General features: G+C 54.8%; 2 protein-coding genes and 1 pseudogene across 2 annotated transcripts; all 3 read left to right on the top strand.

Moving 5' to 3' along the window:
- Nucleotides 1–1339: 1339 nt before the first annotated feature.
- On the top strand, nt 1340–6257 carry LOC128916332 (protocadherin beta-15-like). Its single transcript, XM_054217804.1, has 2 exons — nt 1340–3875; nt 5083–6257. Exons 1-2 carry the CDS (start codon nt 1437–1439, stop codon nt 5200–5202), a joined length of 2559 nt encoding a protein of 852 aa, XP_054073779.1. The 5' UTR covers nt 1340–1436; the 3' UTR covers nt 5203–6257.
- Nucleotides 6258–6874: 617 nt separating this feature from the next.
- On the top strand, nt 6875–9371 carry LOC128916245 (protocadherin beta-16-like; annotated as a pseudogene).
- A 573-nt stretch (nt 9372–9944) lies between these two features.
- LOC128916081 (protocadherin beta-15-like) lies at nt 9945–13755 on the top strand. Its single transcript, XM_054217311.1, has one exon. The coding sequence runs from the start codon at nt 10127–10129 to the stop codon at nt 12566–12568; it is 2442 nt and encodes an 813-aa protein (XP_054073286.1). The 5' UTR covers nt 9945–10126; the 3' UTR covers nt 12569–13755.
- The last annotated feature ends 2441 nt before the right edge of the window (nt 13756–16196 follow it).

The following is a 16196-nucleotide window of genomic DNA, read 5'->3' as shown; positions in this document are numbered from 1 at the left end:
ATCCTCGCTCGCACTACCAGGGCGTACTCAGGACCCTTCCCTCTCCCCTTCCACCTCCTTTTCCCCACGGCTTTTCCTCCCAGATCCACTCTTGACCTCTCCCTTTTATGGAGTTTGATCCTGCTTCTAATCATCCCATAATAAGCTTTGCATATTCCTAGAACCCTCCTCAGACACTTCGTAATCTGTTTGCTTTTTCCTACGAGATCCTTTCTGATAATCCATGACAATCTTTTTTTTTTTTTTTTTTCCCCTTATCGCTTACAAGGTTTGTGGTCGAACTTCTTGGAGTTTACACTTGAATGGTTCCTTTAATGGCCCATCCATCAGTGTCATTAGAGCCGCGGTCTTTACTATTATCTCCCTTAGCTTCTGCTAGTTAGCGTTTGTGTATCTGCGGGTTCAATTTATCCTGTTAGTTTCCTTGCCTTTTGTACTAAACAGCTGTTGGCCATATAGCCTTTACACAGGTGCAGCAGTTCAGTTTTGGTCTCTGAGTACAGGGATTATTTCTAAGCCTATGTGATAACATCTGAGGAGAAAGGACCGTATACCTCCGAAATATGACAACAGGTTGCAGCATTTCGATCTGTGTGTACGGCTGGGGACATTTTTCATGAATGTGTTATACAATGACGCACCTTATCATGGTGTCAGCAGGCAGCAGGGGAGGATACTTCTGTCAATTAAGGAGGAAAACGCTTTTCTGTGTGAAAATTGTGTGTCTTTTGGGCAAGGTGTGATACACAATGTGAAGAAAACAGCAGTAGGATGATAGCTCCTAGAACAGCATTATCATTCTAGTGTGATGGTGAAGTAAGGGGACGTCTCCCTTTCGGAACCTCTCCCTGGCACCAGCTCTCGTATTCAGTAGCGGTACTTCTCTGACCAGCCGCACTTGCGAACTGTCCTGTGTTGATTAACAAGTGAAGAGAAGGAAAATGCCGCAATGCGTCCTGTGGAAGTGGCAGATCTCGAAGTGCCTGCATAACACAGGGGGAAACTAAAGAGCTGCGTATGAAGAGTTCCCGGTGGCGAGCTGGCGAGTGATACCCGGAGCAGCGCTCTGTATGGAGGAGGGAGCCTGCTTCCGAGCGAGGAGAGCTTTTAAACTGCGTTTTTCGGCTTCGGTTTGGCACGGAGAGTGCAGAATCAAGCAATAAACTCGGAATCAGCAGCGCTGCCCGGAATGAGAAGGCAGAGGAAATATTCCCCCTTGCGACGCTGGGTGGGGATGTTGGCCACGGACCGGCAGGTTCCTCTGCCCGCACCAGGTTTGCAGGCATAGGGAGACCAAAAAAAAAAAAAAAAAAAAAAAGCCCTGTGAGCTGCTCGGGAAGGGCAGCGGGACACGGAGTCGGGGTGCTCGGCGGCTTTCACACACCCTCACCCCGGATTCCTGAAAAACACCGCTCTGCCTCGGACGCTGCTTAAAAATGCTGGGAACCACGGAGGACGCTGGCTGGCTTTTTTGGAGAGTAATGGCGTGTGGGAGACAGAGCGGAGGCAGCAAGAGGCAAGTGATCTTGTTTATTCTATGTGTTTGCGTGTGTCAGAGCGGGGCCGAAACCCTCCGCTATTCTCTGGCGGAGGAAATGGAGAGGGACTCCTTTGTCGCCAATATTGCAAAAGACCTGGGGGTTTCTCCGAGCCAGCTCGCAGCTCGCAAGGCCCGTGTTGTGTCCGAGGGGAGCGAGCAGCTTTTCCGCCTTAATCAAAACACTGGAATCCTGACGGCAAAGGAGTCGCTGGACCGAGAGGAGATCTGTCCGCAGAGCGATACCTGTACCCTCTTCTTTAAGATATTCTTTGAAAATCCCTTGCAGCTGATCCGAGGGGAGGTGGAGGTTCGTGACGTGAACGACAACTCTCCCGAGTTCCCGGAGAAGGAGATGGTTTTAGAGATTCTGGAAACGGCACCACCCGGGTCCCGCTTCCTTCTGGAAAGCGCCCAGGACAAGGACATGGGCAGCAATGGCTTGCAGAACTACAGCCTCGGGTCCAATTCGCATTTCTCTCTCGCTCTCGGAACAGGGAAAGATGGAGTAAAATACGTGGAGCTCATCCTAGAGCGGCAGCTGGACCGCGAAGAGCAGCGAGAGCTCAATTTACTCCTCACCGCCACCGACGGGGGCTCGCCACCCAGGTCGGGCACAGCTCACGTCCAGGTCGTGGTGCTGGATGCTAATGACAACATCCCGGTCTTCGGTACGGAGGTCTACGAGGTGCGCCTGGCCGAGAACAGCCCCCCGCAGCAGCTGGTGGTCAGAGTCGTGGCCGCGGATCCTGACGAAGGGTCCAACGGGAAAGTGCGGTATGCTTTCACCCAGACATCGGAGCGGTCCCGGCAGCTCTTCGAGCTGAACCCTGTCACTGGGGAGATACGGGTGGCGGGCAACCTGGACTTTGAGGAAGCGAAGAACCACAAGATGGTGGTGAGAGGCACAGACGGTGGGGGGCTGTCTTCGCATTGCAAAGTGCAGGTGGAGGTCCTGGACGTGAATGACAACGCCCCGGAGATAGCGCTCACCTCCCTCACCGCCTCCATTCCCGAAGATGCCCCGCCCCGGACCGTGGTGGCCCTGTTCAGTGTGAGGGACCGGGACTCCGGGGACAACGGCAGGACGGAGTGCACAATCGATGGGAACTTGCCCTTCAGTCTCAGTCCCACTTTCGATAATTACTATGAGCTGAGGACAAACGCGGCGCTGGACAGGGAGAGGACGGCAGAGTATAACATCACCATCACAGCCATGGACTGGGGCACGACGCGGCTGAGCTCTCAGGAAAGCATCTTCGTGCAGATATCAGACGTGAACGACAATCCCCCAGAGTTCACGCAGGAGATTTACACCATGTCCGTCACGGAGAACAACAGCCCCATGCTCCAGATCGGCAGCGTGAACGCCACAGATGCCGACGCGGGAAAAAACGCCCACGTGCGATACGCGCTGGTGCGTCAGGAGGGCAAGGAGCAGCCCAACGTGTCGGTCAATTCTGAAAATGGGGAGGTTTATATCCTCCGCCCGCTGGACTACGAGGAGGTGCGCGCCTTCGAGGTGATGGTGCGCGCCGCCGACAGCGGGTTGCCGCCGCTCAGCGCTCAGGCCGTGCTGCGCGTGGTGGTGCGGGACGAGAACGACAACACACCCGTCCTGCTGCACCCGCCCCCCGACAGCAGCGCGACGGCGGGCGAGCTGGTGCCGCGCTGGGCACGGGAGGGCTACCTGGTGGCCAAGGTGGTGGCGGTGGACGCGGACGAGGGGCAGAACGCGTGGCTGTCGTACGAGCTGGCGAAGGCGACGGAGCCGGGGCTGTTTCGCGTGGGGCTGCACAGCGGCGAGGTGCGCACGGCGCGGGCCGTGGCGGAGAGGGACACGCCCCGCCAGAGGCTAGTCGTGCTAGTGCGGGACCGCGGGCAGCCGCCGCGCTCCTCCACCGCCACCCTCGGCATCGCCCTGGTGGATGGCTTCTCTGACGCCCATCTGCGGGTGATCGAGGAGGCACCGGCCGCCGAGCCCGATGGGCTGCTGACCCTGTACCTCATCGTCTGCCTGGCCTGCGTGTCGGCACTATTCCTGGCCACCACGGTGGCCACCGTGGTGGTGAGGGTGCGGCGGGCCAGGAAGAGAGAGGCCGAGAGCTTGCCCACGTTCCCGAAGGCTGCCACAGAGAGCAACGCGGGGTCCCTGCCCCGCAGCTACGTGTACGACGTCTGCTTTGCTGCTGGCACCGTCAACAGCGAGTTTCGGTTCCTCAGGCCACTCTTCCCCTGCTTCCCCTCCGGGCTGCCCCCCGGCCCGGGCGAACAGCGAAGCTCGATGTGCTCGCAAGAGGTGGCGAACCTCGGGGAAGAAGGCGACTGGGCTGCACAGGTGAGGGACCTGTCCGGGCCAAGGCGATGGGGGGAGCGGGGAGGGAGCAGCGCTGGGGGGGGTGGGGGGTGGGGTGTGCCCACCCCTGTCATTAAGGACTACCGTTGTTGCAGAGCTGGTGGTGGAGAAGCCACTGGGGAGGGAGGAGAGGGTAGAGAGAGTCTCAAAGCTGCTGGCGGGGCTCCACTGCCCCCCCCGGCGGGGACCTTCCAGGAGGATCCGCCACGGCTCAGTGGCTCCCCAATGCTGACTTACCTTGCCCCTCTGCATCTAGCTTTATGCCCTGAGTATTTGCGTTAGAGCAAGTCTTTGGTGTCACCGCAAAGAGGGGCAGCTGGACCCATGAGAAGATGAGAAGTAGGGGCCTGGATGTGTGAGCCACACAGTGGGTCCTTTCCATGCACTGTCTAGAGCTCGTAGGGAACCAGGGCAGGAATGACCCTGCTCCTAGTGACACGTCTTCCCGGAGGCAACAGCACCAGGAATGTAGTGGTCCTGTCCAGTGTCAACAGGGACTGCGGGGTGCAAAGGGGTGCAAAGGGGTGCAAAAAACATCCCTGACGGCATCCCCTGCACTGCTGTTAGGAGCTGGAGCTCGGCGCTGCCAAGTGCCGTCCATTCACGAGGGTGGTAGCAGTACTGAACTCAAGCTGTCTTACAAGCTGCTGGAGGCCACGGAGGTGGGTACCTCTGCCATTAAGTTCCCTTGCATTTTTGTGGCTTAGGTGAACAGTGTTGGCCAGAACAAGGTGGTTATCAGGGCTTTACATATATGAGAGTGAAGACCCACAAACAACATCTTACACCTAAGCCCGAAACACCACAACACCCAATAACATTTTTATGTTTCATAACTACTGATGGCTTGGACTCACTTTACTGCATGTTGTCAGAACTGCAGCCGCAGTAGCCTCAGAGGAGACAAGGACCCACCTCGATACATCAGCATTAAACCACATTTACTGTTTGTGAGAAAGTGGTTTTATTTTGAGCTCTTACCATCTTAAATTACTCCCTCAGACTCCTAAAAGGTTTGCAGAAGTGCCTTTGTGACATCCACAGTGGAGGATGGTTTCCAGCTTTAGATTGTCTCCATTCAGGTCAGAGACCCCCCACCTGGTCCAACCTCCTCTTTGGCTTTGGGTCTCGCTGATGTGTACTTTCCTTCAATGCCCAAACGACAACCTCCACTCTCTGTTCTTTGCAGGGCAGAGCTCCCCTCTCTGAAGAGCCAGGTCCCAGACCTGCGGAAGCAGCTTGCACTGCAAACAGGGGGATGGAGCTAAACATCAATTCTGATCAAAACCCTTGGCTCACCCATCAGTAAGCGAGGAGAAAGACAAGCATGTCTGTCCTCACTGGCTAACATCCCCACAGGGAAAAGAGAATGAAGAGACCACGCACCCACCAAAAAAGAACCGGGGAGGTGAAAGGCTTCTCTGTGAGAGTGCAAAACCACTCTCCTCTTGAGCAGTACTTTATTCATGTAGGTATTTTGGAATTGTGATATGGCTGGAAGAGGACTGTGTTGCATGTTGATTACACCGAGACTTGATGTATGATTTTGAGAGTGCTACTGCTTCTAGATGTCAAGGTAAATCCTGAAAACTGGAAGCAGACCTTCAAGATAACTTTTTCCTACATCACCTTTTCTGTGGTATTTTTTGTTTGGTTGTCTGTTTTTCTTATGGAGAGGGCTCTGTAACTGTGTCTTAATTTTCTGCAGTCTGTGCAACACCAGGCCAAACAGATATCATTAAGCAAAATTAAGTGGTGTCTGCAAAGTAACTCCTTAATAACAAGCAGAAGCTGATTACATTAGAAACGGCTGGCATCATTGGCACGCTTCGCATATTTGAACAGGAGTTTACAGGTTCTTCGTACTGTAAGATTGAGCTCTGAAGCTTTGAGCAAAATATTCTCTCCTTTTTTTTTTTTTTTTGTAATGTGAAGTTGAAATGAACATTTCAGGATTTTTCAGTATAAGGTAGTAGAGAATTAAAAGTGCTGTTTGTGGTTTTACGGTAAAATAGGCTAAAACATTTACATTAAACTTAAGGCACTGTAGAACATAGAGCATCAAGAAGTTTTCTTTCATTAATAGGTATTGATCTATAATGTAACGTGATATTTCCTGTCGCTCACACATTTTTAAGAGTCAAATGCCTGATGACAGAAAACAATAAAACCTACTTGGAATTCCCTCGGGTGATTGTGCTGTCTCGAAGGTCACTTCTTAGTCATCGCTGAGGAAAGAGCCCCCCACGAGCAGGATTTCGGGAATAAATCGGTGCTTTTGGAGTAGATTTTATGGAGGGGAAAACAGAGCGACCTGGAAACAGGCCGTTCTTAGAAGCCGAAGCAAGGCTTTTCTGAGCCAAGCCCGAGAGATGCTGCCCCACGCCTCTTCGCGAGAGCTTCCAGTTGGGGGAACAATCTTAGTCCCTTCCAGAAACCCGCCCGAGAATCGCTACTGGGAATTACGCGGCGATCGCTGCCGTGGTTCATGGACCAGCTAGACACCCGTAACACTACACAGCTTTTTGTAGCTAAACAGCCTAAAAGTAATTTCTTCACTGTGCATAAACAGTTCAAGCCGGTGTACGAAGGGACATTAGAAAAACAGCTTTAAATAAATCTAATTTTCAAACAAAAGGCAAACAGAAGCACTGCTCATTCAAGTGGTGGCCATACTTTGAATAGGATTCTATGGACAATTAAATCTGTATGCCTTGACTTCGGAACAGAGAAAGAAATCGGTTTCTCTCCGTTTTGCCGGCTTTGCGCTGGGAAATCTCCGCGTCCTTCTGCAGGTCGGCCGCCTGGTGCCGCTGCTGACCGCAGAGGCGCGGAGGCTCTGCGCAGCTCCCAGATCCGCCTCCCCCGGGGCTCTGCCGGGCGGGGCTGCACCATCCCGGCTGCTCTGCTCGGGGGTTGTCAGGCTGGATGGGCAGCTCTGTCCAGCTCGCAAGGGGAAGAGATCGGTTCGCCGGAAGGGAATGGAGCTGAGGAAGAACGAGGAACCGCTCCCAGGGCAAGCAGTGGCTCTGATCCTGCTTCTCTGTGTGTCGGGGATGAGAGCAGAAACCGCCCAGTACTCCTTGCCCGAAGAGGCGGAGAGAGGCTCCTTTGTGGCGAATATCGCTAAGGATTTGGGACTGACCGCTGAGGAATTATCCGCTCGACAGGCTCGGCTCGTTCCTGAAGGAGAAAAGCAGTATTTACAGTTGGACCAACACACCGGGGATTTGGTGGTGCGAGAGTAGGTGGACCGGGAGGAGCTGTGCGGGCAGAGCGAGCCCTGCCTGGTGCGTTTCGAGGTACTGCTGGAGAGCCCACTGCAGTCCTCCTGAGCTGAGGTGAGCCTCACCGACATAAATGATCATGCTCCCGTGTTCTTAAATAAAGCGATAGTTTTAAACATCCCGGAAACTGCAATGCCGGAGGCTCGATTTTTGTTGGAAAGCGCTCAGGATCCAGATGTAGGGAACAACAGCCTTCAGCATTACAGGATCAGCTCGACCGACTACTTCCATATCTACACCCGGAGGCGGAGTGACGGCAGGAGGTATGCCGAGCTGGTGTTGGACCGGGCCCTGGACCGGGAGCAGCAGGCAGAAGTGGCTTTCAGTGTCATGGCTGTGGACGGTGGGTCTCCACCGCGCCCTGGTACCGCCTTAATCCGCGTGGTAGTCCTGGATATAAATGACAACATCCCGGTATTTTCCCGCAGTCTGTATACAGTCCGAGTATTAGAAAACAGCGCCGAAGATACCCCAGTGGCGGTGGTGTCTGCTAGCGATTTAGACTCGGGAACGAACGGGGAAATAACCTATTCCATAGTTCAAAATTCAGAGGAAAATCTCCGAACATTTAAAATAAATCCAGGGACTGGGCAGATTCGACTGAAAAAGCCGGTGGACTATGAAGAAACAAAGACCTACGAAATAGACGTCCAGGCCACAGACGGAGGGGGCCTGACCACGTACTGCAAGGTGAAGGTGCAGGTGGAGGACATGAACGACAACGCCCCCAAGGTGATCATCACCTCCCTCACAAGTACGATCTCGGAAGCCGCCCCGCCAAACACGGTGGTGGCCCTCTTCAACGTGCGGGACTGGGACTCGGGGGACAATGGCAGGACAAGGTGCGAGCTGCCGGGCGAGCAGCCCTTCAGTCTCACGCCGCTGGCGGCGGACTCGTACGCGCTGGTGACATCAGGGGAGCTGGACCGCGAACAGGTGGAGGAGTACAACGTGACGGTGCGCGCCTGCGACGAGGGCTTTCCGCCTCTCTCGGCGTCCAAGACGCTGCTCGTGGGGCTCTTGGACGTGAACGACAACGCACCCTCCTTCTCCCAGGACGTTTACACCATGGTGCTGAGCGAAAACGAGCCCGCGGAGACGAGCCTGGGCCGCCTGAGCGCCACGGACGCCGACACAGGAAAAAACGCCTGCGTGAGATACGCGCTGGGGCCGCTGCCGCCCCGCAGCGGCATCCTTCGTGTCCGTGGACGCGGAGAGCGGAACCGTGCGGGCACTGCGCCCGCTGGACTACGAAGAGTTGCGTGCCTTCGAGGTGATGGTGCGCGCCGCCGACAGCGGGTCGCCGCCGCTCAGCGCTCAGGCCGTGCTGCGCGTGGTGGTGCGGGACGAGAACGACAACGCACCCGTCCTGCTGCACCCGCCCCCCGACAGCAGCGCGACGGCGGGCGAGCTGGTGCCGCGCTGGGCACGGGAGGGCTACCTGGTGGCCAAGGTTGTGGCGGTGGACGCGGACGAGGGGCAGAACGCGTGGCTGTCGTACGAGCTGGCGAAGGCGACGGAGCCGGGGCTGTTTCGCGTGGGGCTGCACAGCGGCGAGGTGTGCACGGCGCGGGCCGTGGCGGAGAGGGACGCGCCCCGCCAGAGGCTAGTCGTGCTAGCGCGGGACAGCGGGCAGCCGCCGCGCTCCTCCATCGCCACCCTCGGCATCGCCCTGGTGGACGGCTTCTCCGACGCCTTCATGCAGCTCTCCCACGCTCCTGCGGGGCGGCAGCAGCAGCAGCCGCAGACGCCCGAGGAGGACTTGCTCACCACCTACCACACGGCTGCCCTGGGCTGGGTCTCCTCGCTCCTCCTCCTCTCCGTCCTCGCCTTTTCGGCGGCCAAACTCTCCAAGGCTCGCCTCCGGGCACGCCTTTCGCCTCCCTCTGCCCGCTGCTACGCTGACAGCGACTTCGCCGCCGACAGCGTGGACGGGGTCGGAACGGGCACTCTGTGGCCGGCTGAGCGCTACGAAGTGTGCCTGAGCAGCGGCTCGGGGAGGAGGCAGTTCCAGTTCCTGAGGCCCGTCCTGCGCAGCCCGCAAAGCAGCGTTGCAGCGAGGCCGGGCAAGGGCGAAGAGCCGCTGTGCAGCTGGCAGCCCGCGGGCGAGAGGGAAGGCGAGGCGGGGAGCACGGCCCCTCTGCCCGTTCAGCCGCCGGACTGGCCGGACGACAGGCGCGTCCATGCGTGAGCCTTGTTGAAACCCTCCTGCCTTCCCCGTCCTCAGCCCGAGACTCCTGAGTAGATGTAGTGCCGTGCTGGGCTGTTACCTGCGTGCTGCCCGTTTGCAGCTTCCCCGGCCGGGGGACGCAGCTCGATCCCTCTGGGCTGCGAATCCGCCCTACGGTGCAGCAGGAAATGCCGTCCCACACTCTCGCCGCCGTGTTCCTGGAACTGCATGGAGCGGCCGTCCGGGTGCCAAGACTGTCTGCCGGCTCTGGGCAACGGGCATCGGGGAAAGAGACGGGGCAGCTGCCGGCGCTGCCCGTGCGCTCGGAGTCAAGCGTCGGACCCGCAGGATTCCCGGCGCTCCTGCGCTGCGCTTCCCACGCCAGCACCGTGTGTGCGCGGGCCCGTGTGCCGGTGCGAGGCGGCAGCGCGGGCAGCGGGCGGCGGCGGGCGCAGTCCCGCCGCGGGCCGCAGGGTGGTGCTCCCGGCCAAGGCGGCGCCGAGCGGCTGCGGGCGGGGAGGCGGCCCAGCCCAGCCCGCCGCTACACAGCCCAGCCCAGCCCGGCCGAGCCGAGCCGGGCAACGGCGGCGAGCGGCGGCGAGCGGTGCCCCGTGCCAGAGGCTGCCGGGCCAGGGCGGCCGCGCTCCGTGCCGCCATCCGGAGTCGGCGAGAGGGAGGCCGCCCGACCGCCGCCCCGCCGCGCTGCTGCCGGGCGCCGCTCTCCGCGGAGGAGTGCGCGGGCGATCCGCGAGACGGAGGCTGTCCGCCGGCCCGAGATGGCGATCGCAAGGCAAGTGCTTTGTCTCTGTGCTTTCCTCTCCCTGCCGCTCGCTCGCTCCGAGCCCATCCGCTACTCCGTAGCCGAGGAGGCGGCGAGCGGCTCCGTGGTAGCCAACGTGGCGGAGGACGCGAGGCTGTCCCCGGCGCAGCTGGCGGCTCGCGGCGCCCGCCTGGCCTCGGAGGACGGCCGGCAGCACTTTCGCTTAGACCCCGCCACCGGCCGGCTCGTCGTGGCCGAGAGGCTGGACCGGGAGGAGCTGTGCGGCCAGTCCGCTACGTGCACGCTCCCCTTCGAGCTCCTGCTGGCAAACCCGCTGCAGTTCTTTCGGGTGGAGGTGGCCGTGGAGGACATCAATGACCATTCCCCCGTTTTCCCAGTGGAACGAGTAGTTTTTAAGATCCCGGAAAGGAGCGACCTGGGCTCGCGTTTCCCTCTGGAGGGTGCTCGGGACCTGGATGTTGGCAGCAACAGCATCCAGGCTTACAGCATTTCTCCCGAGAACGAGTACTTTAGTGTCTTCTTTGCAAGTCAGAGGGAGGAGAACAAATATGTTGAACTGGTCTTGGAGAAGGCTCTAGACAGAGAGGAGGAGGCAGAGGTGGTTTTCAGTCTCATTGCCATGGACGGAGGCTCTCCTCCCAGGAGTGGGACCACACAAATCCACATTGTTATTCTAGATGTAAATGACAACTCTCCTGTCTTCACACAGAAGCTGTATGTTGGGCTGGTTTTGGAAAATGCACCAGAGGGCTCTGTTGTTCTCAGAGTGGTGGCAACTGATCAGGACGTGGGAGTTAATGGGGACATCACGTATGAGTTCAGTGAAGCAGTGGGCCAGAGTAGGTCATTATTTGTGATTGACCCCACGAGTGGTGAAATTAAACTCACAAAGCCTCTGGACTTTGAGGTGGCAGAGAATCATGAGCTCAGTGTGCGGGCCACGGATGGCGGTGGCCTGTCAGCAATCTGCAAGGTGTTGGTGGAGGTGGTGGATGTGAACGACAATGCACCTGAGCTGGTGGTCAACTCCTTCAACAGCCCCCTCCCCGAGAACGCATTCCCTGGAACAGTGGTTGCTCTCTTTACTGTCAGGGACCGGGATTCTGGTGCGAATGGGAAGATCTCCTGTGCCCTTGAGGATCAGCTATTGTTCTCCCTGCGTCTGGCCTATAAGAACTACTATGAGCTTGTCACCGTCAATGCTCTGGACAGGGAGGAGTCGGCACAGCACATCCTCGTTTTCACTGCAGCAGACGCGGGGTCACCTCCTCTCACAACCACCCAGACCTTTACGGTGGACATCTCCGATGTCAACGACAATGCACCTGCCTTCAACCAGACATCATACACGATGTATGTGCATGAGAACAATGTCCCCATGGTGCTTGTTGGAGCTGTCAGTGCTGCAGATGCTGATGTGGGGCCCAACGCCAAGGTGTCATATTTCCTGGCACCGTCCCATCGCACAGAGCAGCCTCCCTGCTCCTGCATCTCCGTGAACTCTGAGAATGGGCACGTGTTTGTGCTGCGGCCTCTGGACTATGAGCAGGTGAAGCAGATTGATGTGCTGGTGAGTGCCTGTGATGCGGGATCTCCTCCTCTCAGTGCCAACGTCACTGTCCACCTTGTTGTGGTGGATGAGAATGACAATGCACCTCTGGTGCTGTACCCATCACAGGACAGCGGTCCACCATCCAGCGAGCTGGTGCCTGTATCAGCTGAGGCAGGGTACCTCATCACCAAAGTGGTGGCTGTGGATGCAGACTCGGGACAGAACTCGTGGCTCTCATACCACCTGCTGAAGGCCACCGAGCCCGGGCTGTTTGTGGTGGGTGCCCAAAGCGGTGAGGTGCGGCTGAAGAGGCCAGTGACAGAGAAGGACGCTGTGAAGCAGAAGCTTGTTATTGTGGTGCGAGACAATGGGCAGCCACCATTGTCAGCCACTGCTGCACTGAATGCCCTCCTGCTCAATGACTTCTCAGACGTGCACCTACCGCACAGCAGCCTGGCCACGGAGGACGAGAGTGACTCCCTGACAACCTATTTAATCATTTCGTTGACCTTTGTCTCACTCCTCTTCCTCGCATCCATGACAGCCTTCATCACTCGCAAGGTGTGCAAGAGAAAGGAGCTGAAGGCAGGGCACGTGCTCTATGGTGCTGGCAACTTGCAGAGCAGCCTGGCTGATGCGGCCACAACAGGGACCTTGCCCCATGGCTATTGCTATGAGATCAGCCTCACAACAGGCTCTGGCAACAGCGAGTTCAAGTTCCTGAAGCCCATCCTCCCCAGCCTGCCACCACAGCAGTGCACCACGGTTGGGGGCACCCACGATGAACAGGATTTCCCCCGTGGCCCCATTACTGCAGAGGACATGGCACCAGACAATCGTGGGACCCTCTCTGCAGAACAGTTCAATAGTCTTTCCTTTAACTAGCATGGAGTCAGCACATACAGAGGCTTCATTCATGCCTCACGATAGGAAGGGATCCTTGTTACAGTATGTGGCAATGGTTCCTCCCAAGTTAATCTGCATTTGCAATTGTTGTCAGTGATTTCTGCCAAATTCTATGTCAGAAGAAATTTTGTCTCCCCCTCCAAACAAACAAACAAGCAAACAAACAAACAAAAGGACCTCAAGCCTCCTTCACCCAGGAAATAATATTCTTCAGCTCTGAAATGCTTTGAGAGTGGGGTTAGGTCCAGGGTCACCAGTCAAGTTCTTGTCTCACTTGCTGTCAGGCAAGCTCCTGGCCCTCTTATTCTGTGCTGTAACGCAATGGCAAAGTCAGGCAGACAAATCCCATTGTCCTGGTTTCAGCTGGGATAGAGTTAGTCTTCTTCTGAGTAGCTGGTATAGTGCTGTGTTTTGGATTTAGCATGAGAATAATGTTGATAACACACTGATGCTTTAGTGGTTGCTAAATCGTGCTTACACTAAGTCAAGGACTTTTCAGCTTCTCATGCCCTGCCAGTGAGGAGGCTGGAGGTGCATAAGCAGTTGGGAGGGGACAGAGCCAGGACAGCTGACCCAACCTGGTCAAAGGGATAATTCATAGCATATGACATCATGCTCTGCATATAAAGTGGTTGGAAGTGGCCGGGCATCTGAGAATGCTACTCGGGAAGAGACTGGGCATCAGTCCTTTGATAGTGAGCAGTTGTTTTTCATTTGTGTCACTTGTCTTCTCTTGGGTTTTAGTTATCTTTTGGTTGTTGTTGTTGTTTTTATTTTCCTTTAATTATTATTAGCATTAGTATTTGTTTTGGTATTAGTTTTAGTATTTTAATATTTTATTTCAATTCTTATACTGTTTTCATATTAACACAAGAGTTTTGTCACTTTTATTCTTCCAATTCTCTCCCCATCCCACTGTGGGTGAAAGGGAGAGGCAGTGAGTGAATGGCTGTGTGGTGCTTAGCTGCTGACTGGGGTTACACCACGACACACACGCTCACTGAAATGCATGTAGTTGTCCACCCGGGTCAGAAAAGCAAGGAAGTTGTGAGTACTGTGTTACAATGTGGTGCAAGCAAGGGACTCTTTCTTCTCGGGGTGCTGGATGGCTCTGTCTGAGATGTGTGGGCTCTGTCTGTTTTTCCGTCTGGTCACAATGTCTGTCTGGACAGCGTTGTGTGCCTGCCTATGCTGCAATAGTGTTTCCCAGTGAAGCAGGGAGTTGCTGCCATCTAGACGCATCATATATACATCCTAATGTATACATATACCCAGTACTACTCTATTCCAGGTGCAGAATCTGGCCTTTGGACTTGTTAAATGTCATGCCGTTGATGACTGCACAATGCTCCAATCCATCTAGATCCCTCTGCAAGGCCTCTTTTTCCTTCAGAGAGTGAGCAGCACCTTCCTGTTTGGTATCATTAGCAAAGTTGCTAATGGTACCTTCAACTCCTGCACCCAGATCAGTGAAAATAGTATTGAACAGGACTAGGCCTAGAATTGAACCCTGAGGAACACCGCTGGTGACATGTCACCCGCCAGACATTGCTCCCCTATTCACTGCAACCCTTAGAGCCCTGCCCTTCAGCTGGTTCTTCACCCTGGTGATAGTGAACCCGCTCATCTCACAGTTGAACGACATGTCCAGAAGAATTCTCCAAGGGATGATATCTACAGTCACACAAGAATCCAGAAAAACTACATCCACAGCCTTCCTTCATGCACGGGGCAGGTGACCTTATAATAGAAGAGTGTGGACCTGTTGGAGTGAGTCCAGAGGAGGGCCATGAGGATGACCAGAGCACTGGAGCACCTTTCCTATGAAGAGAAACTGAGAGAGTTGGGGTTGTTCAGCCTGGAGAGGAGAAGGCTTCAGGGAGACCTTATAGAAGCCTTCCAGTATGTAAAGGAGGCCTCCAGCAAAGATGGGAAGGGACTCTTTATTAAGGAGTGTAGCAATAGGAAAAAGGGGAATGGTTTTAAACTGAAAGAGGGGAGATATAGATTAGATATTAGGAAGAAATTCTTTACTGTGAGGGCGATGGCACTGGAACGGGTTTCCCAGGGAAGTTGTGGATACCCCTTCCCTGTAAGTTTTCAAGACCAGGCTGGATGGGGCTTTGAGCAACCTGGTCTAGTGGGAGGTGTCCCTGCCCATGGCAGGAGTGGTGGATCTAGATGATCTTTAAGGTGCCTTCGAAATCAAACCATTCTATGATTTTATGACATCAAAGCAATTAAACAGGACTTTCCCTTGGTGAACCCATGTTGCTGCGCCTGATGACTGCATTGTTCTTTCAATGCCTTTCAGTAGTACTCAGTATCATCTTTAATCTATAATTTTCCCAGGGTCTGAGGTTAGACTAACAGGTCAGTAGTTTCCTGGGTCTTCCCTCTTGCCCTTCTTGTAAATTGGAAGAACATTGTCTAGCTTCCAGTCAGCCGGACCCCCTCCCCAGTCTCCCAAGGCCTTTGGCAGCTGATCAAGTGGTGTCTTGCTGTAACATGAACTAGCTCCTTCAGTAATCTGGGACAAATCCCATCAGGCGCCATGGACTTGTGAACATTCCGCTGATGCATCCGATCCCTGACAATTTCTGTGTCCACCAATGGAAAGTCACTGTTCCTGCATTCGTGGTCCTCTGACTCAGTGGACTGGGCAGCCCAAAGTTCATTTGCAGTATTAAAGATTGATGGAAGAAAAGCATTGAATGCCTCCTCTTCTTCTTCATCCCTGTCGGTCAGGTTACTGTCTTCAACAAGTATCAGTCTCATGTTTTCTTTAGACCTCCTCTTGATATTGACATACTTTAAAAAGCCTTGCATGTTGTCTGACACAACGCTGGCCAGTTTCCACTGTAATTGTGCTTTGTGCATTCATGTCTTCTCCCTGCATAAACAAACCTCAGCTCTGCAGTCTTCCTGCAAAGCCTGACCTTGCTTCCCGAGATCACACAATTTCTTTTTCCTCTTGAGCTCCAGCAGGAGCTCCCTGTTTGGCCAAGCTGGTCTTCTGCCCTGTTTGCTTGACTGTTGACACAGTGGAATTGCTTGCTTGTAGACTGTAACTGTTCAGAGTTGTGAAAACATGCTCATTGCCTTTGGGTGCATTGTAAGGAAACTGCACAAGTTGCTTCAAAGGACTTTGTCTGAAGGTAGAATTGAGATGAACTTGGAAAAATCCCATTGAGTTTTCTCTGATCATTGTTCCTGAGTTCAGAGGCTTCTTGATGGGAGGGGAAATCTGTCCCACTAGGATTTCCTGGGTTTGTGTTAGAGCATTTGCATTCTCCTTTTTGCCCTTTCTCCTTCTACTTTGTGAACTGTGTTTGAGCATTGTCTTACCTCTTCCCCTTAAGAAGGACTATCACTCCATGTATAATATTGGATTCTTTAAAAGAAGGCTGTTTGAATGTTTGAATGGCACAGAATATTTGGAAACGTGACGTTGTGTTGTGCTGCAGTTATTAACTGTAAAGCAGGATACCCTTGAGCGTAAAAATGAAATAAAGAGAACACCTGAATGCCTTGTGTGGAGACAGTAGTCTTTGTTGAGTTGTTTGTTGGTTTTTTTTTTTTCTGGGGAAGCTCTGTCAAGGTTTTT

The sequence above is a fragment of the Rissa tridactyla genome, chromosome 11, assembly GCF_028500815.1.
Source record: "Rissa tridactyla isolate bRisTri1 chromosome 11, bRisTri1.patW.cur.20221130, whole genome shotgun sequence".
Classification (NCBI taxonomy): Eukaryota; Metazoa; Chordata; class Aves; order Charadriiformes; family Laridae; genus Rissa; species Rissa tridactyla.
Note: the sequence above shows the minus strand (reverse complement) of the source record. Positions and strands in the feature narration are given on the sequence as shown.

Coding starts and splice junctions, on each gene's coding strand:
- LOC128916332 (XM_054217804.1), top strand. CDS start 1,437: ATGCTGGGAACCACGGAGGACGCTGGCTGGCTTTTTTGGAGAGTAATG. Junction 3,876..5,082: donor AAGGCGACTGGGCTGCACAG/GTGAGGGACCTG, acceptor TGTTCTTTGCAG/GGCAGAGCTCCCCTCTCTGA.
- LOC128916081 (XM_054217311.1), top strand. CDS start 10,127: ATGGCGATCGCAAGGCAAGTGCTTTGTCTCTGTGCTTTCCTCTCCCTG.